This window comes from Melanotaenia boesemani, chromosome 2 (assembly GCF_017639745.1).
Source record: "Melanotaenia boesemani isolate fMelBoe1 chromosome 2, fMelBoe1.pri, whole genome shotgun sequence".
Classification (NCBI taxonomy): Eukaryota; Metazoa; Chordata; class Actinopteri; order Atheriniformes; family Melanotaeniidae; genus Melanotaenia; species Melanotaenia boesemani.
The window spans coordinates 4,758,546-4,779,787 of record NC_055683.1 but is presented as its reverse complement, the minus strand read 5'-3'; the positions used below and the strand labels follow the sequence as shown (position 1 = coordinate 4,779,787).

The window sequence follows — 21,242 nt, the reverse complement described above, 5'->3', positions numbered from 1 at the left end:
CACAGTATTAAACAGTTGGTGTAACATGTGGTTCCAGAAGATTATAGATGATTAATCAAGTAATGGATAAATAGATAAATGATCTGTCGGAGGAAATGAAAGATTAAATAGCAATGATGGATCCCAGGTACAAAAAGAGGAACTTTTTAACAATAAATTTTCAAAATGAAACTATGAGTTTAGCGGCCGGAGCTTTAAGAAAAAAGGATTTTGTGACTGCTGGGATCAGAGGGCAGTAGGTCTTGATGGCTCCTCTTTAGCTGAGCTTAACCTCTGCCTGTTATCACTGTCAAAATCTGTGTCCTCTTGCTAAGCTTTTACAAGGAGACAGGAAAGGTCAGCACTCAGAAATGCTTTTGTTGCAGTATTCTGCACATAGTAATAAGGCTTAACAACATTTAACAATGGAAAAAAACAGTATGACCGTCTGTGATTGTAAACAAACACAAATACTCAGCATAAGCTAAAAATAAAGTATAATGCGTGACCATAACATTTTACAGAGTTAAAAAAGCGGATTAATTTGAGCCCTAGGGTTTACGCAGGTCAGACTAAGGTTAAAACCTTTAAAATCTGGTCATTTTTGCTCCTGGACATGGCAGCCTGTCTTTGCTCTCAGGTCAGTAAGTTCAAATCTGACAGTGGCATAAATGTTAGCCTGGGTCTGGTTAAGCTGTTTACTAAAATTGATGCAAAGCACTATCAAATGGCTGCCGTTGGCACCCTGGCTGGAAGCCAGTAAACCACCCCTGAATAATGAACATGCTTTGCCAGTTTAGAGGCCGGCCTCTCATCACTATCCTGGATTATTCACTAGAGACAGGTTGCAGGATGCTGTTGGAAATTCTTTTATTTTACAGAAATTCAGCCGACTATTTTAGACTAAACAATACAGAATGTCTGTTTTTGTCTAATTATACTGAGAAATGCCTTTTCTACAATGCAGTGTTTTACCACATCCACCACTCAGTTGTAAACCTTTCCAACTTACATGTTTGTTTCCATACATCTGTCCATTTTCTATACGGCTTAGACCAATTCGGGTTGCTGGGAAGCTGTAGCCTGTCCCAGCAAATAGCAGACGAGAGGCAGGTACACCTGGATAGGTCACCAGTCCATCGCAGGGCCGACACAGAGAGTCAAACAGCCACTCCAGCTCACCTTCATACCCAGGGAGAATTTAGAGTAACCAATTAACCTAACATGCATGTCTATGGATGTTGGGAGGAAGCCGGAGTACCCGGAGAGAACCCACGAGTACATGGGGAGACCATGCAAACTCCATACAGAAAGGCCACTGTTCAACCCTGTTTATTCCCTGGTTAGAAAGAAAACGCCAATTTCTGGACATGGACTGAAAGAACAGGAGCAGAACTAGTTGCCAACTAGCAACTAACCGCTGAGCTAACAGCTGACAGCATGTTCTACAATTAGCAAAACCGGACGAAGACTGGGTCCATGGAAAGCACCTGTAATTGAGGAGGTGGACCACATTAAAAAAGCGTTAAGACTTCCTCTCAGAAGAAGTTTCTGCTGTCAGGCTGCTGCAGAAGGGCATCTCTGCTGATGGAGGAAGTGAAGGTTCTCTGCATCCAGAATGAGGAGAAGGATAAGAGGATCGCCTTCCTAGAGAGCAGAGTTGGCAGCTTTCCAACCACCCAAAATCCCAAATACCAGGATGAACGACATCTTCATCACTGGGTGCTGTGCTTGGGCGGCAGGCCCCAACAACGGGGAGGAGCCCAGCGACCTTGATGTCAGCTCCACGGAGCAGCATGTGACCATGGACATAGAGCTGGACTGTTGGAATATCGAGGCTTGCCACCTGCTGCTGAGAAGGAAAGCCGAATACAAACCTGCTCTCATGGGGTTTGTAAATATAAAACACAAGAATGCACCGCTGAAACGGGAGGAAACTTAAAGGTTAAAACGTCTTCATCAATGAGCACCTAACCAAACACAACGCAGATTTAGTCAAACACGCTACCTGAAGAAAGAGAAAAAAATTCAACACATTTGGACTACAAACAGTAATATATTCACCAAACCAAACAGAACCAAAGTGTTTAGGGTTAAAAGAATCAACAAGCTGGACAAATACCCGTAATCAACTTGGGCTGGACTGTAAGGTCATAACATCCACACAAACATGATGTACACTGAAATAACTCATTCACCCAGAGGATCAGTGAGCTTGATAACCTGGAATTACAAACATTTCAATGTACTGATCACAGTATATTGGATATGGAGCATGACCGACCCCGATAACTACCTCTTCAACCATCAATAATAACTGCTGCTATTTCACTGATTAACAATATAACCAAATCAATACGGATGGAAAACTATCAGTTCTACAAATTAACAGCAGGAGTCTGTATGCAAACTTTTCAAGCATCAAGGATTACCTGAAACAATTTACACAATCATTTAACATCATTGCAATATCTGAAACATGGACACAGAAAAAAGGCTGGAATTTGATCTGGAGGGTTACAAATTAGTACATATGGACGACAAAATAAATTTGGACGTTGAGTTGCAAAATATGTGGATAAAGATATTAACCTGAATTCAATCTTCCTCACAGCAGTGGATGAGAGAGAGATTATAGAAACTGTTAAATGCTAAATGTACAAATATGTACAAATAAGGCATCTAATGATGATGAGATGACATCGATATGACTGCGGTCATAAGGGATGGCGGGGATTTCAAAACCATTTACATACATCTGTAACTTATTGTTTCAAACCGGTTCATTTCCAGACTAAATGAAAATAACAAAGGTCATACCTCCCTACAAAGCCGGGAACAAACACCAGTTCACAAACTACAGACCTGTGTCATTACATCTCAATTCTCCAAAATTCAAATAAAACCTTTTCAATAACCAACTGGACAAATTCGTAGAAAAACATAAATTACTCACTGAAAGTCAATATGGATGTGGATCTAACACAGCAACATCAATGGCATCAATCGATTCAGTGGAAGAAATCACAAATTCAATAGACCAAAACAAAAAACAGTGATCTTCATTCATAGATCTGAAAAAAGCTTGTGACACAATAAATCACGATACATTATTCAAGAAACTAGAATACATCCGGGGGAAATCATTAGACTGGATCAGCAGTTATTTATCTAAAAGGAAGCAGTTTGTGAAATTAGGAAATGTTTGTTCATTGTGTTTGGACATTACCTGTGGCGTCCCTCAGGGGCCAGTGTTTGGCCCTAAACTCTTCATACTTTATACCAATGAAAAATGCAAGGTTTCAAAATGATTCAATATGGTTTTATTCGCTGATGACACAAATATTTTTTGTTCTGGCAGAACTTATAAATTCTAACACAAGTAATTAAAAATACAATTATTATTATTGTTGTTGTTGTTGTTGTTGTTATTATTATTATTGGTTTATTAAAAGGGGGTGGGATAATATAAGTTTTTACTTCCACTCCTACCTCTCCGAATATGTAAATAAAATCAGAATTTAAGAAAAACTAACCTTTATAAATCATACTGTGTGACTCATTTAACTCCTTATTTTCTCCCCTTATGGAGATTTTCTCCCTTAAATGCAGATGCAGCAGGTGTACAGGATGTAAGTTTCCACCCTGCTTTACTAGTAAATCCCAACATAGTGTTTTTAACACGATAAACAGGGTTTCTACTTGGTCTAAACTGTTTTAAAATAGTAAATCTGCTCCCAATATGGCTACGAGTTTATGGGCAGGGCCATTTTTGATTGATAAGCTAACGTGATGATGCCAGCTATCCTTTAATGACATGACGTCATCGTACATGTGACACAGGAAACTGAGGCTGTGTATCTTTACTGGTCTCACAATGCAGTTACAATTATCTTGTCTTCGATTCGATTCAGCGATGCATCACTGTGTGTTGCATCCTCTGTTTTCTTTGTTACTGCACATTTCTATTTTCTTTATCAATAAATACAAGCAGACAGATAGTTATGAAATATCTGTTTATTTATAATTATTTCAGAAATCAATCTGAATGTCCTGATATTGACAAACATAAATATGTAAATTATTATGTTATTTTCAAATTCATTATTGAACTTTATTGTTCCATTACCAGAAAATCAAGAGCTATCACTATATTGTGACATTGTCTTTAAAATTTCTTGCAGTAAAGCAGCATGTTTTTCCATAGTCAGTTCAGACAGAATATGGAAGTTAAGATGTCTTTCATGCTCTCCCTGTAAGTATTCTAGTTAATGTCTAATTGACTAGAATAGAAAATATTATTGAGGTAAACATTTGTTGATGGGCAAAGTTGTTTTAATCCCTGTAGTCCGTTTGTGCATGCTAACCGCTAGCTTGATAATATTATTTTGACAAACCTCAAATCTCCAGCAGGTGACTCCCTTTTATGTCATTTGTTGTTGTAGAGACCCAAACTGGTGAGGGTTTAAAAGCGGTGGTCTTCAAGGGTCACATCTATGTTTTATTTATCATCTGTGCACATATTCTACTCTTTTACCCAGTTGTGTTTTCAAAGACTGAGTTACATTTAGTGTGAGCTGGTTGTCAGGCAGTACTGGAATGCCATTACCTTAGCTTTTGTTTTGTAAAGCCTAATACTTCATTTCAATAAGAAGAAAAAGGTTTTTCTCAGGTGTGTCTACAATGAAAGCAGCATTTTGTTCTGGCATGTCGGTCTCTGTGTCATATCCACACAGAGGTGGGAAGCGGTAGGAAGACATTCATAAACAGACGAATGGAAACAGAGGCTCTTAGAAACAGAAATGGGGAGAAGGAGTGAGAGGAGCTTAAAAGAGGTCAGACAGAGCTTCAGGGAGCTGTTGGCTAGTGAGTCAGTGAGAAGAGAGCAAAGGCAAACAGAGGAGAGATGAAGAGAGGGAAGATGGAGGGATGGTGTGACGGAGGAGAAGGATCTTTTCACTGTATTTCTCTCTCTCCTTCTCTGTGTAAACACGGCAGAGCAGTGGAGGGGAGCTGAATCTCCTCCATGGTGGAATGTCTGGTATGGCTGCTAAAGCAGGGGGAGGGGATGGGAGTGTGGTAGGTTGGAGGTTAAATGAGGCAGAGTGAAAGAGGGAGTAGGGTAGGAGTTGTGGATGCTCACGGCTTTTTAAAAATCTGACGGGTTGGGACCTCAAAAGAAATCACTGTGTGCCCCGAACAAAAATGAAAGGACAGATTTGATATGTTGAGCCTGGAGGCAGGATCTGGGGAGGGATGTTGTGGTTTACCTCCTATCCAGCAGCTCTGATCATCAGGAATGGAGCCACAGACAGCTTGAAATCTTGGCCACGGTGAACTGTTTTGTGCCGCATTTAGAAGCTAATCTTTTCCTCTTTTCGATGAAAGCACCACTTCTTAGTGGTTCAGCGTCACGAGCCATGATTAAGACTGGACAAACAGGAAGGACAGAAACAACCGAAGGACTACAAGCTGGAAACAGCCAGATAGATTTAATGAAGACTAAAGAAACTAAAAGTGCAGCAATGGCAGGATAAATAATAACCTAAAACCTAAACTAAAAAAGAATACTCATAACTGACTGACAAAATAAAGCAAGGATGATAAAACAAACCAGGACTGGGTCCATGAGGATCTGGTCATAAGCAAAAGAAACCAATGTGTATTTACACTCACCGACTACTTTATCACGTCCCCCTGCTCAGTTGCTTGTTTACACAAACATCTAATCATCCAATCACACGGCAGCCACTCAGTACATTTAATCACGTAGACATGATGAAGACGACTTCCTGAAGTTCAAACTGAGCATCAGAATGAACAAGAAAGGAGATTTAAGTAACTTTAAATGTGGCATTGTTGTTGGTCTGAGTATTTACTGGGATTTTCACACACAACCATCTCTAGGGTTTACAGAGATGGTCTGAAGAAGAGAAAATATCCAGTCAGCAGCAGTTGTCTGGACCAGGATGTCTTGTTGATGTCAGAAGTCAGAGGAGAATGGGCAGACTGGTTGGAGATGATAGGAATACAACAGGAGCTCAAATAAGCACTGGTTCCTACCAAGGTCTGCAGAACAGCATCTCTGAACACACAACACGTCCAACCTTGAGGCAGATGGGCTACAGCAGCAGAAGACACACCGTGTGCCTCCTGCCAGCTAAGAACAGGAAACTGAGGCTACAATTCACACACACTCACCAACACTGGACAATAGAAGACGGAGAAACGTTGCTGGTCTGATGAGTCTCCATTTCAGCTCCACGTTTCTTGGTCCACTGGTACCAGAATGGCGTGGTTTAACCACCACTGTTGCTGACCATGTCCATCTCCTTATTAGACTTTGATATTTTGGTTGTTTTTTGTGATTTGATATGATTGGAAGTGTTTGTGTTCAGTCAGCTGTGATACATCAATCTCTGGATCCTGAATCGAATCAAAATTGTATTGTGGCAGAATTTGTATTATCAACAAACATTGAATCATTATCCACTGCATCAATATAATATGTGATGGACTCCCCTGTTCACAGGTAGACATCCTGGTATTTCCTCTTTTATATTTGTTGGGAAAGTTTATTGTTTTGTTAGAGATAGAGATAGAGATCATCCTGGTAGAACCAGATAATGGGTAAATTCACACCATCCTTTATGTTTCAGATCCAAGTCCGTTTGCTTGGAAAGTCTGCTTTATTTGGGGAATGTGAATGTGCAAAGAAACTCTGATTCGTATCAAAGAAGATGGGTTTAGCGCACTGCATTGTGGGTAAACACAACAAGTACGATAGCTGGGAAAATGGCTCGCAGTAAGATGTGGAAGAACTCTGTAAACGTTCAGATCAACCCAAGACGGCTAGGATCTGATGCAGCTGCATGTTAGGCTGGTATGTACTAGAACCTGAAGCTGTTCTGCATTAATCAATAGATAAACCAGTGTGTGTGTGTGTGTGTGTCTTGTTTTTCTCCTTCAGTAATTCTTGATGCAGCGCCACATGTGGCGTGGAGGGGAATACATTATTTAAAAGGTCAGATTCGTCTAAGTAGTACAGTGTGAATGCAAACTCGGTTGCAGCCCTGAATTGAAGCAAGTCTCCAGGTGTGCCCCATCCAGCGGACTAACCTGGTGTGAATACACTCTATATTACCACCAAACATAATGCTTCTCATAAACTTCTGTTTTGAGTTTATTTGTCCACAAAGTATTATTCCAGCAGCCCCTGGATCCCTCTGGACTATTCGGACTATTAAAAACTTGAAGGAATCTTTCTAGAAAGACTAACAATGGTCTAGAACAGTGGTTCCCAACCTGGGGTGGTCCCTCAAAGAGCACAAGGGGTCTTTTCCGTTCTGTTTCCCTCAGCCGTGGACAGCAGCGCTGTTTGTTTGTAGCATGCTGTCAGCGATCATACAAAAAACACTTTATATGCTTTCTTTTGTGGTTAAGAGAACTTTTCGTCCCTGTTTCTGATTAAAACAAGCTGCAAACAGTAGCAGCAGAGTTTTGTTTTTGTTTTTTTGTTTTTTGTAGTAACCATATTTTTGACTGCACTACATGCACTAATATATATGGGCGTGCACATGATGTGCAACGTCACGGTGCACGCCCGACAAAAGCTCCCCGAAAATCTCCGGTGTAATTCGAGCCCTGGTTGGGAACCACTGGTATAGAAAACTACAGTCTTTCTGAGTCCAAACTTTTCAGAAACAGTGTTTTTTTCTCAGAAATTCTTTTTTTGTTGTTTGTGCCACTTCTGCAAAACTGTTAATAGGATTCAATGTTTAATGATGTTAGTCTTTAAAAGCTGACTCACACAAGAATGACTGAAACACCAGACTTTCTTCACCCTAAAATTAACATGAGAAATACAATTACAGATATGTGAAATTGCATAATTTTCCAGAGTAAATGTTCAGTACTAATTATTTCTATGATACATTGTAATGCGGACGAATATAAACGATTATAATAATGTATATATTCTGCCATCGCTTGTATGTGTGGCGCGATCTGGCCTGTAGCAACAGATCAGCAGATCCGAGGTTGAATCCACTTTCAAAAATTCACCTAGGAAAACTATAAAACTTAGCAAACATACAGAAAATACATCAGTATCTCACTGGAAATACATTCATTGTCTTAGTGAAATCACGTAACATTACACATCAAAATGTATAAAACCAGTAAGTTAGCTTAAGGCTAAAGTCAATGCAAAATACCATTGGCAAGCTAGCAGTTAGCATGCACAAACAAACTAAAGGGATTAAAACAACTTTGTTAATCAACAAATGTTTACCTCAACAATATTCTGTGTTGAATTACAAGTTGACTAGACATATATTTAAAGGCAAATGTTTCTTGGCCATAAAGGAGAGCATGAAAAACTTCCATAATCTGAACTGACTACGGAAAGACTGAAGAGACAAAACACGCTGCTTTACTGCAAGACATCTAACCACTAGAGGGCTGCTTAACCATTTTTGATGACAGAACATAATGTTTCTTGAGTTTCCAGCAATGGAACAATAAAGTTCAATGATGAAGTTGACAATAGTATCATTGTTTACATGTTTGTGATGTTTGTCAATATCAGGACATTCAGATTGATTTCTGAAATAATTATAAACAGATTTCATAATTATCTGACTGCTTGTATTTATTGACGAAGAAAGTACAATGTGCAGTAATAAAGAAAACTCAGGATGCAACACAGTGATGCATCGTTGAATCGAATCGTTAGACCAGTGAAGATGCACAGAACAAGAACGTGTGTCCAAACTTTTGACTGGTACTGTACGTAACCAAGGATGAAAGATGCTTTATGTTCTGGCAGATGGAAAATTTCAAGCTCATCCACACTTTTAAAGACCCACTCCAATGCTTATTTGGAACTATGTAAAATGTTCTCAGTGGTCTTTCAGTTGTGATTATGAAGTTTTTGGCAAAAATCACAAAACCTTTTCCAGGACTCTGCTTCTGCAGAGAAGCAGCAGCTCATTAGCAATTCGAGTTGTGGGCGGAGTCAGCGTTGCTCCTCCCGTTGCTCTGTGCTGGCTCTGCATACTAGCGCACCAACCGATCATTAGTGGTGCAAAAAAAAAAAAAGTATGCTGACCCATGTCTGCCTTCAAGTGTTGACTGCAAACCAACGTGTGGTTTGTTATATTGTGATGACTGAGAAACCTAATCCATTGCTTTCACACAGCAAAGTTTTTCAGCAAATAATGAAAGCTAACGTGATTAGCGACATTGATTGATACCTTCTGAGAGACGTTCTTAAAACTGCAATGCTAAAGTCTGACTGAGTCGATTCTCCTGCAGCTATCGAGACTGAGAGCACAAGTTCTGGGGAAGACCTGCTTGTTCCCAGCCCCCCTTCACCCCTCCCACCACCCCGGGTCTACAAGCCCTGCTTTGTGTGCCAGGACAAGTCTTCTGGATATCACTATGGAGTCAGCGCATGTGAAGGCTGCAAGGTGGGCAGCAAACACACACACAAACACACACGTGGTGCATCCCATCTTTCCCAGCCGCTCATTTTAAAGGTTCATTTTGATCATTACCTATACATGCTGACGTTTAAGCTAATAATGAGGTTAAGGAAAATGCTTGACTTTACTTAAAGCATGAATGTTAAGTATAAAAAATAATAATAAAGTTCCAGCTTGACAGAATTGATTAAAAGTAAACATTTTACATTTTAAACTCGCTCATGAGGTTGTGCTGCCTCTGGCAAATTTCCCTCCTCTGGATTTACGTTTAATCTTTTCCATGAAATTTATCTACTTGGACCTGAATTTGGTGAGAGGCAGCTCCTCTTTGACTTTTATATAGTAAGCCATGTTTTTGGCTTCTCACACAGCCAGAAACATCCAGGGTTTTTGTTATTCTGTTTTTTCTTAAATCCGCAGCAGCCTCTCATATTAGTGGTTATGTCAACCATGATTTAAATTTACTTTCCACTGATGTTCTCCAGGACAGCCTCCAGGTGCAGCAGGGTGAGTGTGATGGAGGCTGCTCTGCTTTTTTCTGGGAAGATTTATCAGCCAGTATATTCTCACTTATGCTTCACCAGAAACAGTTTTTCTAGAGCAGCGTTGTGCTGGATTTCTTCATCTTTTTTTATAACCTCTTAGCCACCGCTGAACTTCTGGGAGAGACTTGATCCCGTTGGGCCTCAACGGTCAAAACTTATTCAACTGTCAATCAGCTTTTCTTCATTTTGCTGAGGCAAGGAGTAAAACTCTAATATTAGTGAGGATCATAGATAACAACCACAAATGAGCAAATGCAACCATTTTGCACGTTTTACAATCGATTCCAGTTTCCGTGATTTTGCCTGAGTCTAACTTCGCCGTACCGGACGTATAATGTGCGCTGAGCTTAAATTCAGAGGTGAAGACGCACCCCTTCTCTTGACTTGGTTATTCTTCTCTGAGCTCGGGTAAGGAGGGAACAGACCTTCAGAATGATAATTAAAGTCCTTCACCTAAACCTGTGAAATATTAGGCGCACCGGTGCGACCAAGAGAAAATGTTAGTAGCTCTGAGAAACTGGTTTCATTCTGGAGCCACTCTGGAAACAGAAACAGCGTAACGAGTATTTGCATAATGTGTTTGCAGAGGGGTCATGACCTTCATACAACCCTGAGGATCTGTAAGCCTCTTTACTTCACCTAATCCCAAACACAGACACGCACACCCACCATGAATCTGCTCATACATTAAGCATCTCCTCTGATATTAGTGTATGTTTTAATGCTCTTATCCTGTTAAGACTATGATTCCTACCAGCTGTGCATCAACGAAACAAATGAAACTTTCTGCATTTCAGAGGCTGTGATGTGTTTTCAGGATGGCTCGTGTTGCTTTTCTCTCGGCAGGGTTTCTTTCGGAGGAGCATCCAGAAGAACATGGTGTACACGTGCCACCGAGACAAAGTGTGCGTCATAAACAAAGTGACAAGGAACCGCTGTCAGTCCTGCCGGCTGCAGAAATGCCTCGATGTTGGCATGTCTAAAGAGTGTGAGTAATGTGTGTGTGTCCACTTACATGCTGTGTGTGATTGTAGAGAAAAACTGAGCGTATAAAACAACTTTACTGCTTAAGGTTTGTGTCTAATGGCATTTTAAGTTTAGTCATAAAGAGTCACTTTCATCTACACAACACACATTAGCCTTCATATTTGTCGCCCTCTGGTGGTTATTTATTAACATGTCCTACAGCACCAACCCATCAGCTTTAATCATAAGAGACCTCTCCAGATTTAAACTGTCATGTTTCTATAAATCTGTTGCTGATGCAGCAGATAAAATATCTAAAGCTAAAGTTTTAGTTCATCTGGCTATATTACCATGGTGATTGAGGCTTGAGCTGGTACAGAGCAGCTTTTGTTCAGTTTCTGATTGAATTGGCTCTAAAAAGGCAACATCCTTCTACTATTTCTGCTTCTGGTGATGTCCCAGACAGTAAAGCTAGCACGCAGAGCCAGTCAGAGTGGATGTTTGATGCTGGGACTGAACCGAAAGGTTTAATAAAAACAGATTGTTTGTCAACCGTGATCTTATTAGTCTGATAATGCACTACATTTAGATGTTGACCTAACCGGCATTGCCTCCACCAGAAGCGTAGCAGCAGTAGCTACTCTGCTGTCATCTGCTAGACATTCCAGTTTGGCCTTTTAAAACGAAGTGTGCACACAGTAAACTCTGGAGGGAATAACACAGTGTTTGCAAGCAGAGAACCACATTGGTGAGAGCCCATCTTTCTACCGAGTCCTCACGGTGGTGACCAGCGTGCTCTCAGCTCTGTCGCTGTGCATTCGACTAAATAATCCTCGCTCACTCGACACACTGGAAGTGGAGACTGTCTTCTCTTCTGATTGGTCGGTTTCCGACCGACAACAGAGCTAATGTCAGCAAGAACTTCTCTTAAGTGCTGTCAATACATGAATAATGCTGAGTAATGTGTAAAAGGCAATTACACTGAATTCTTGGGAACCTGGACCATGAGTGTCTCAGGCAATAGAACCTGGAGGAGAATGAAATGGAGGAACTATCGTGGGAGGACAAGCTCCTGCATGGCATGTACCGCCAGCAGATACCTGAAGTGGCGGATATGAAAACGTCCTACCAATGGCTCTACAGGGCTGCACTGAAGGACAGCACAGAGGTGCTAATCATAGCAGCACAGGATCAAGCCATGAGTACCAGGGCAACGGAGGCCCAGATCTACTACACCAGGCAGAACTCCAGGTGCAGGTTCAGGCTCCTGAAACGATCCAGCACCTCACAGCAGGGAGCAGTTTTTACCTGCATAATTTAAATAGTCTGGTTACTCAAAGCTGCTGAGTCTGAAAAGCTCTTTGTAGCTGCAGCAAACCTCTGTGTTGGTTGTGCATTGTGGTCCAGTGTGGTTCTATTCTGCATGTTTTTACTACAATTTGTCTCATCTGAACTGAACAGATACAGAAAAGAAAATCAATTAGTGGAGGCCTCAGCATCAGAGATATTTAACCATAAAATTCATTCTGATTTGGTCAAAGACGCATGTGATTTAAGTGTTTTTATTAATAACAATAATAATAATATAATAACAATAACAATAATAATAACAATAATAATAATATAATAACAATAATAATAATAATAATAATAATAATAATTGGTGCTCAGGGAGCAGTTTAGGGTTAACGGTCCTAGCCTCAGACTGCTTTCTCTTTTTTTTTGTTTTTATTGGTTTTACTGACGTTACTTTTATTCTTGTTATGTGGCCACTATTGTTGTACGGCACTTTGGCCAACAGCAGATGTTTAAATGTGCTCTTCAAATAAATTTGATCTTGAACTTGGGTCCTCCAACCCCAGGTCTACCAAGCAAGTGGTTTTACAGGTCGCTGTCAATTAAATACACTCCTTATCAAGTTAACAGTTAAAACACATAATTAGCAGGTACTTCTACTCGGGTCAAAATTCCCTTATGTGAGCAAAGAACCTGAAGAAGATTATCTGAGTTGACAAAGAATATTCATAGTCACTGAACATTAAGAGAACATGGAAGTATGGTTTAGGATTGAAAAGCTGAACAAACACATCTGTTCTGCACAACCTGTGAATGTTCGGCCATAATGAACAGCAGCATGTTGACACCTCATACCATCAACACGGTGGTGGAGGGCTGATGATCTGGGCTTGTTCTGCTGCAACAGACATTGCAGTTGTTGAGTGGATCATGAACTCCTGGATGACAAAGTAGTCTCTGTGGTTGATTTCAGATGTTAAATAGCCACAGAAACCAGTTGAAAATGTCCCGCTTCATTTTCCCGTCTTGATTTCCACCAACAGTGGTACGAAATGACAGAACAAAGAAGAAGAAGGAGGAGAAGCGGCAGGTGGATTCAGAGGTGTATGTGCTGTCAGCAGACACGGAGCAGATGATCGAACGGGTCCGCCGGGCCCATCAGGACACGTTCCCTTCCCTCTGCCAGCTGGGAAAATACACCACGGTATTCTTACAAACACCAACAAAAAGAAGCTCCTTTTTTTTTTAAAATCCCAATACAAACTAATTCTTCCTCCTGAACTCGCAGAATAACAGCTCCGAGCACCGTGTTGCTCTGGACGTCAGTCTTTGGGACAAGTTCAGCGAACTGTCCACCAAATGCATCATTAAGACAGTGGAGTTCGCCAAGCAGCTTCCCGGCTTCACCACGCTCACCATCGCTGATCAGATCACGCTGCTTAAAGCTGCCTGCCTCGACATACTGGTGACATAATTCCTCCAAGATTAATCCATCCTGCAACAGAAAGTTATTTTCCTTCCTAATTTAACCTCCCTGCCTCCTCATTTTCCCAGATTCTGAGGATCTGCACCCGTTACACCCCCGACCAGGACACCATGACGTTCTCCGATGGCCTGACTCTGAATCGCACCCAGATGCACAACGCGGGGTTCGGCCCTCTCACGGACCTGGTTTTCTCCTTCGCCAACCAGCTGCTCCCACTGGAGATGGACGACGCAGAAACAGGGTTGCTCAGCGCCATCTGTCTGCTCTGTGGAGGTACTGCACAAAGTCTTCAGAGTATTGAAGCATCAGACGGATATTTCTTGCTCCGTGTGCAGCTGGAGAGATTTCTGCTCTGTTTAAATGTGTGCAGACCGTCAGGACCTGAAGGAATCTGAAAAGGTGGACGTTCTTCAGGAGCCAATGCTTGAAGCTTTGAAGGTTTGACGTCAAGTTGTTTCTCTATAAAGAAAATTAGTTTATTTTCTGACACATGCAGGTACAAAACAAAGATAAATATTTTAATAGAAAGTATATAATGGTTTAAAGGAGATGTGCTAACTAACTAGTTTAAATCAGAGGTTTTCAAAGGAGTCTTTATTTTGTCATTTTAAAGTTTCCATCACAGTCTCACAAACAGTAAAGGGGTCCCGCAGGGTTCTGTAACAGGTCCCCTCTTATTCATTATTTATATTAATGGTCTAAATGTGTCAGATGCAGTTTTACATTTTTATACTGATGACAGTTATTTACTGTGGTGGATCAAGTCTTTTTCAGGCCACTGAATCCCCGTAGAAAGCTTTTTTTTTCATTACTTGATCTAAACATCTTCAGACCAGTTGAAGCTTATGTTTCCTAAATCCAGGAAGAGTCCACAAATGATGCAGTCAGTAACCAATCTAACGATGGTTGACACACTACTGATTTATGACTACCGCACTTTGAAGCTGCGTGTTGAGGTGAAGAAACTGAGCTTTTAATTGAAGTTGGGTTTTTATTGTCATAAGTTGTGTTTTTCTTCTAATGTAAAAAAGCTGCTTGTTGCTGCGACTTTTGGAGACTTTAATGAGCTGATTGTCTAAAGTGCTTTTAAATCCAAGCTGAAAATGTCTGAGGTTGAAACCTCTGAATACACTTTTTATAGTCTCTGTTTGTGTGTGTGTGTGTGTGTATTTTTTTTTTTTTTACTGTCATTTAGTAACTGCTGTATTTGCTGCTGTACTGACCAAGACTGCCTTAAAAAGGCTCTTAATCTCAGAGCTAAATCTAACTAAATTAAATCTAATACTGAAGGACTTTGACAAAATGTTTGTGGATTGTAAAGAGGAAGACACGCATTTAATCTACCTCTTGGTTAACGGTACAGTTAGCTTAGATGCTCTCATGAAACTAATGTGACAAAAAGTCCACATCTGAGAGAAAGAGAAGAGTAAACAGATGGACACATTTCACATTTGGGGTAAAGTACAACACTTTGTAGACTGTGGAGCGACGAGCACAGGTGAAAACACAACAAATGTGAAACTATTTTTACGTCGACCATCCTAAAATTCTTGTAAAGCTAAATATGCTAAAGCTAACTGTTCAGCATTAGCTACTGGTGCTTTTACATGGCTGCAAACGTAATGATACCATGTTCAGCATTAATAATCATAGGAGCAAATTAAGCATTATTTCAACAATTGATTGGCACATTTAAAGAAACATAATTATAACATCAAAAGAAAAGTCCAATCCATAAGAAGTTTATTGTGCCATTTTATCCAGTTAAATTAATAACTTCAGAAATATCACCCTGATATTTTATATTTGACTAAATCTACCATAAATGCAATCTGCTTGGTTTAATGTAACTGACTAAAATTGAAAGGATTTATATTATTAAATCATAAATAAAACTAAATTATCATTTAGTCTTCATTTAAATTTTTGCTAAAACAAAATCAAAATTTGTTGCTGAAATGAGTGCTGGGAAAAGTGGAAATTTTATATTAGTTGCAGTTCTACAACAGACACTTTTCTCCAAAAAGACTTGGATCTGTCGGTGGTTAGGTAGCAGCGTTTTCTTGTCTAGAGACCCAACCGGAAGATGTTAATATTCGTCCCTTGTGGGACTTCTGCATGAGACTCGGATGCTGTGCCGACTGAGATATTCAGCCACTAGGTAATAAATAAGTTACCAAATGGAGATCATGTAGACTAGATGTGTCATATTTGGTTAAAGAAAAAATCATTATGGAGGAATTTAATCTGTTTTTCTAGAGGCACACAAAAACGACAAAATAACACAAATGAAAATTATAAAACACAAAAATACACTCAAAAAGATCAAAAGGCACAAAATTATTATAATAAAACACTAAATGACGACAAAGATGTAGTTCGACTGTGTGAGACATAAAAGAAGCAAAAAGAGAAAACAAGAAGTGAACCACCAATAAAAGACTCAAAAAGACCACAAAGATGGAAAACAAACTAAGAAAAAAACAGCTTTTCATGACTTTTATACTGAGCCGTGTTTAGAAGTATTAAGTGTATTTTCAATAAGGTCAAACAATAATAAGCCAAATTAAACAATCAGAAGTGTTTCATAAACATTCAGGTTAATTTTGGGGGGGGGCACCTTATTTCTAGCCTTTTCTGGGATGAAGTTGAAGCAGATGAGCCTTTTTTCTGGCTGAAAGGAGCCAATTAATTATTTTAGGTCATGAAGAAAAACTGAGTCAGTGGGAATCTGATTTGTGTTTTAAAAAAGAAAAAAAAAGGCCAAATTACACAGATTAAATCTGATCGTTGTATGTATAGATCTACGTGAGGAGGAGGAGGCCTGATAAACCCTGCATGTTCCCCAAGATACTGATGAAGATTACTGACCTCAGGAGCATCAGTGTGAAGGGTGAGGCACACACACACACACACAATCATTTCCACACACTGAAAGCGAAGCTTCCCTGGCGTTAACTTGCCCTGTTATCCCGACTTCCAGGAGCAGAACGAGTCATCACTCTGAAGATGGAGATCCCCGGCTCCATGCCGCCGCTCATCCAAGAGATGCTGGAGAACTCTGAGGGACTGGAGGGGCAAGGAGCAGGGGGAGGGAAGGGGAAAGGAGAAGGCAGAGAGGAGAAGGAAGCAGAGCCTGGGAACTACCATGCGAGTCCGTCGCCCAAATCTGCAGCTTCTTGTAGCCCGAGACCCTCGCCCTACTCTCCCCCTTCCCCTCCCACCTGAATCTACCTGTTTACGAAGAACAGGAGGATTTAGCAGAGCCTCACCTGTGGACCGAACCAGTAACTGGCAACACGTTTGTTCATGTTCAGCAACTCTGTGAGGACTCACGAACAGTCACTTTTTTCTTCTTGCATTATATTAAAGCCCAAATCAGAAGGAGCAGAGGAAGATTTGTACATTGGACTTTTAGTTCACTGCAGACAGAAAGAAACCAGAATATTTCTCCTCAGAAACTTCCTCCATTTTTAAATTGCCGGCCTGCAAATCATATCAAAGGGTTTTTTTCACTTTCTAATCATAACTTCATGAAATAATGGAGAATTTCAGGTGATTATTGATCCATTCTTTATTCGAACAGATCTCTGGGTTTGCAGCCGGAGACAGCTTGTGTTGCTGTAAAACCTCAATTGAATTTTTCTACATTAATGCTGCCATCACAGACATAGAAAGCAGCTTCTTAAAGTGCACTGATGTAATCCTATACCCACGTAAAATTACCTTTGTCCCAGCAGACCTGATCAAAGTATATTAACAAATAAAATGAAGTTAACATGACAGAACAAATTATCTTTAGTTCATCCTGTCTGCAGTTAAATGAAAGACAAGGCTGAGAATATACTTGCTTTTAACCTCATGTTTGCGAGCATAATTGTTCACATACAGAGTTGCTGATTTTTCTATGGTGTAAACAAAACTGGCAACGACAGAGGAAGTTAGCATTTGGTTCATTTTGAGATTGCAGCAGAAAAAAAACAGCAGCTGCTTCATAGCTGGCGAGTAAGACCCCTAAACCAAGCACGCAGTGTCTCGTCTTTGAATGTCTGGATCATTTTTACCGCTGTCACCCCTATGACCTTACATCTGGTTAACTCTCCACACTGCCCCTACTAGTTGCTAGCATGTTGCAGCTTGCAAACCTGTAGAATGAATTTCTGGCAACATGCAGAAATGATGCTTCAAATGAAGGCAAAGTTGAAAACAAGTGTGTTCTCAGCCATAGTAAATGAAGGAATCACTGTATTTTCTACGCTGCCCCACCTTCTTATATGGGCTGATTTTAAAAGTTAATTATATGCAGTCTAAATGATGGATGAACTGGATTTTCAGATGTGAATGAAGAGGATTTCCTCCATTAAAACAAAATCCTTACATGTAATATAGTGTATAGAAGAAAGGCTGTGAAAGAAGTCGAAACTTAGACAGACTGAACACAAAGTTATTTTCCTAAATGTACATGTGTATATACTGTACCATGTTTCTCAAATGCAGCTATCTATCCCATTTACACCCCACCCTTTGCACACACAAACACAGAAACACACACAGCTTCCTCAGCCTTTCCTCGCACAGACACGTGAGGGCTGAGACGAATAAGTCTTGGATTAAGTTTGTTTCACTGGAATTAATTTAACAAAAACTGTGACACAAATTTTATATGCTAACATCTTGTCTGCCTGTAGGTGGGCATTTTCAACCAAAGCTGAGTCATCAGTGATTATTCATGCTGCCAAACATCTAAATGTATTTAGTTTTTTTTTTAAATAGTCTGCACCACTTAATGTTAAAGTCTGTTTACACAGCTTCACTGCCTCACTACAACATCCCTCTTGTCAGGTACCAGTCATGTATGTAATTCAGTGTTGTCCCCTTTATTATGTGGTAAAGTTCACTGGACGGTGTATGAATACAGGGAGATAAATAAAGAGGTGTAATTTTTTTTTGTGACTGTTCTTTAGTGAAAAGTTGTGTACTGATTTGAAACTCACTTGACAAATATAACCAGAAGTTAATTCTACTGTTTAGCAGAATAGCATGTAACATTAATGGCACATTTATTACAACAATGCAGAGCAGATATAGGAAATACACGTCTCTGTGTTGGCTACAGACTATTAGTGACTCAAATGTCAAAGCATAACTTTATTACTTCACTCAGAGTGAGTTCATTAGCTCTCCACCCGCTCAGTATGTCACAACATCAAACACACTGAACAAACTGTTTCCTAAAATTCCACTTAAAAGACATGATTCCCATCTTCTCATCAGGCACCTTTTTTTTTTTTTTTTTAAAGCCAAGACTTAATTTAATAATATAATAAAATATATTAGCCTAATTTATATGAATAGATGTGACCCATCTGCTCCCAAGCCTTCCTGGATCCAAGTAAAACAGCAAAAACATTCTTCAGGCTGCTAAGAATTTCTCATCTGTACCTTAGAAAAAATTCCTCCGGTACCCAGTAAGTAATAAATACTGCTGTAGGCTCACTGCGCCTGTGAAGGGTACCCCCATTTTACAGCCAGGATAGAAGACCCGTTTGGGGCAACCACAACAACCCCTCACCCCTGTAGAGGAGCTCGTGAGACTGCCCGATGATAAGGAGCATCCCAAGGGGTTGCATCATCAGAACCAGGTCCAGATGACTGCAAAGCAACTCTATAAAGTCCACCTACACACCAGATTGCAAAGGCAGACCAGGAATTGGAATACAAACTGACTATGAGAAATCCATGGAGATATAGAGCAAAATGTCAGTGAATGATGACGTTGCAAAACAAAGTGTTTCTCTTTTAAGGTAATAAATGCATGCAATGGGGAAGTTGCCAGACAAAAAAAATGATAAAAAATGTCTGTTAATTTCTTTAAATCAAAATGGTTTTGACAGATTTGATCACGCATATGGTTAACCTTAAAATCATTATGCTGGAGCTTAGTTGGACATAGCCTGAACAAGCTGGGGCAGCGTGACGCAGTGGGTAGAGTGGTCGTCTTGTAGCCTGAGGATTGCAGGTTCAATCCTCGGCCTGTCGTTCTCATGTCAAGGTGTCCCTGAGCAAGACACCGAACCCCAAAATTGTTCCTGGAGGGTTGTGGTTGAATGCCATCAGTGGGTGAATGTAATGTATAATGTAAAGAGCTTTGGGTATCATTCCAGGTACAATAAAGCACTATATAAGTACAGACCATTTACCATTTTACCAAAACCTACTCGCTAACAGGCTATGTTCACGGTATATGTTTCCATAGTAATTTAGCTAGATTAGCCAGTTAGGAACAGAAAACCCAATTATTTAGTTTTGGTTAACATACCCAGCTAAATCAGTAGATCGACTTTTTAGAATACCCCCATTGAAAATTGATGTCTGACTAAATCAGTCCAGTTCTTTTACACCTCAACACTAGCATGCCCAAAAAACAGATCTGAAGAAACAGAAAATAAAACCTGACTACTTATTAGTAAAACTCATAGATAAGCTTGAAAAAGATTACACATTGTACAAACTGTTCCTTCAACTTCCACTTAAATTATTTAAATTCTTCTTCAAAAAGTCCTCCATTTAATTTAACCTTAAAATTAAAAAGAGAAACAACGTCGCCCTTCTAATCAGGCCCTTTTTTATCATTTGTTTAAAGTCTGAATGTAGTCTGAGCATAGCCATTCAGAAAAGTGTTTTAAAGAATTTAAAAAGTACAAAAAGTGATCATTTCAGACAAAAACCTTTTAAGTAAGTCCGACACTGTTAGTAAGTTGTGCATAAATAACTACAAATTACTCACAGCAGAGGAGGCTGTGAGTATGAAGTTGAATGCTAATGCTAACTAGCTTGAAACGTTGATGGCAGTGTTGCTAGCATGCCTCAAAAACAGATACCAGGCAAAACAGAAAATAAAACCTGACAAGTTATTAGTACAACCAAATGAGCTTGAAAAATAGCACACTGTACACTGTTTCTTCAAATTCCACTTAAATTATTTACACTTTTCTTCAAAAAGTCCTCCCTTTAATTTGACCTTGAAAAAACATACAACCCTCTTATCAAGCACTTTTTATAATGTGTCATAAAGTTCAGCCAGGACTTTAGTCAAAGCGTAGCCATTCAGTTAAGTATTTTTTTAATATCCTAAATGTAGACATTAGTACAACTTATAGATAAGCTTGGGAAAAAAGAAACAATATGCTCTTCTGTTTTTTTTTTTTGTTTTTTTTTTGTTTGTTTGTTTGTTTTTTTGCTAACTTGATTGGCTGTCCTTGCTGTCATTCACTCTGTAGGAAGAGATAGCGCAAGCTAGTGGCAGATAGAGCCAGTGTCTTTAGAAATTCAGAAGCAAAGAAAACAAAGGTTGACATCAGAAGTTATTTTAGAATGAGTCAACTTTAAAGTTTAGGCCACTGTTATTTGATCAACTATTGAATCATTAATAATGGTGAAAATAATGATCACTAAGCAAAATAGTTGTTTTCCTAGCATGAA

At 39.7% G+C, this 21,242-nt stretch overlaps 1 protein-coding gene across 2 annotated transcripts in view; it reads left to right on the top strand.

Annotated features, from left to right (window-relative positions):
- LOC121631372 (retinoic acid receptor alpha-B-like) overlaps positions 1–18,704 on the top strand; it is a 34,025-nt gene extending 15,321 nt beyond the window's left edge. Inside the window, exons 1-9 of one of the 2 annotated variants that reach the window (XM_041972248.1) lie at positions 6,665–6,862; positions 9,298–9,452; positions 10,859–11,000; positions 13,318–13,478; positions 13,563–13,739; positions 13,829–14,033; positions 14,131–14,198; positions 16,563–16,653; positions 16,744–18,704. In XM_041972248.1, the coding sequence (XP_041828182.1) occupies positions 10,889–11,000; positions 13,318–13,478; positions 13,563–13,739; positions 13,829–14,033; positions 14,131–14,198; positions 16,563–16,653; positions 16,744–16,988 (1,059 nt within the window). In that variant the 5' untranslated portion in view covers positions 6,665–6,862; positions 9,298–9,452; positions 10,859–10,888 and the 3' untranslated portion in view covers positions 16,989–18,704. Of the gene's footprint in view, positions 1–6,664; positions 6,863–9,297; positions 9,453–10,858; positions 11,001–13,317; positions 13,479–13,562; positions 13,740–13,828; positions 14,034–14,130; positions 14,199–16,562; positions 16,654–16,743 lie in introns of those variants that run through there. The other variant, XM_041972242.1, reaches the window with a different exon arrangement.
- The last annotated feature ends 2,538 nt before the right edge of the window (positions 18,705–21,242 follow it).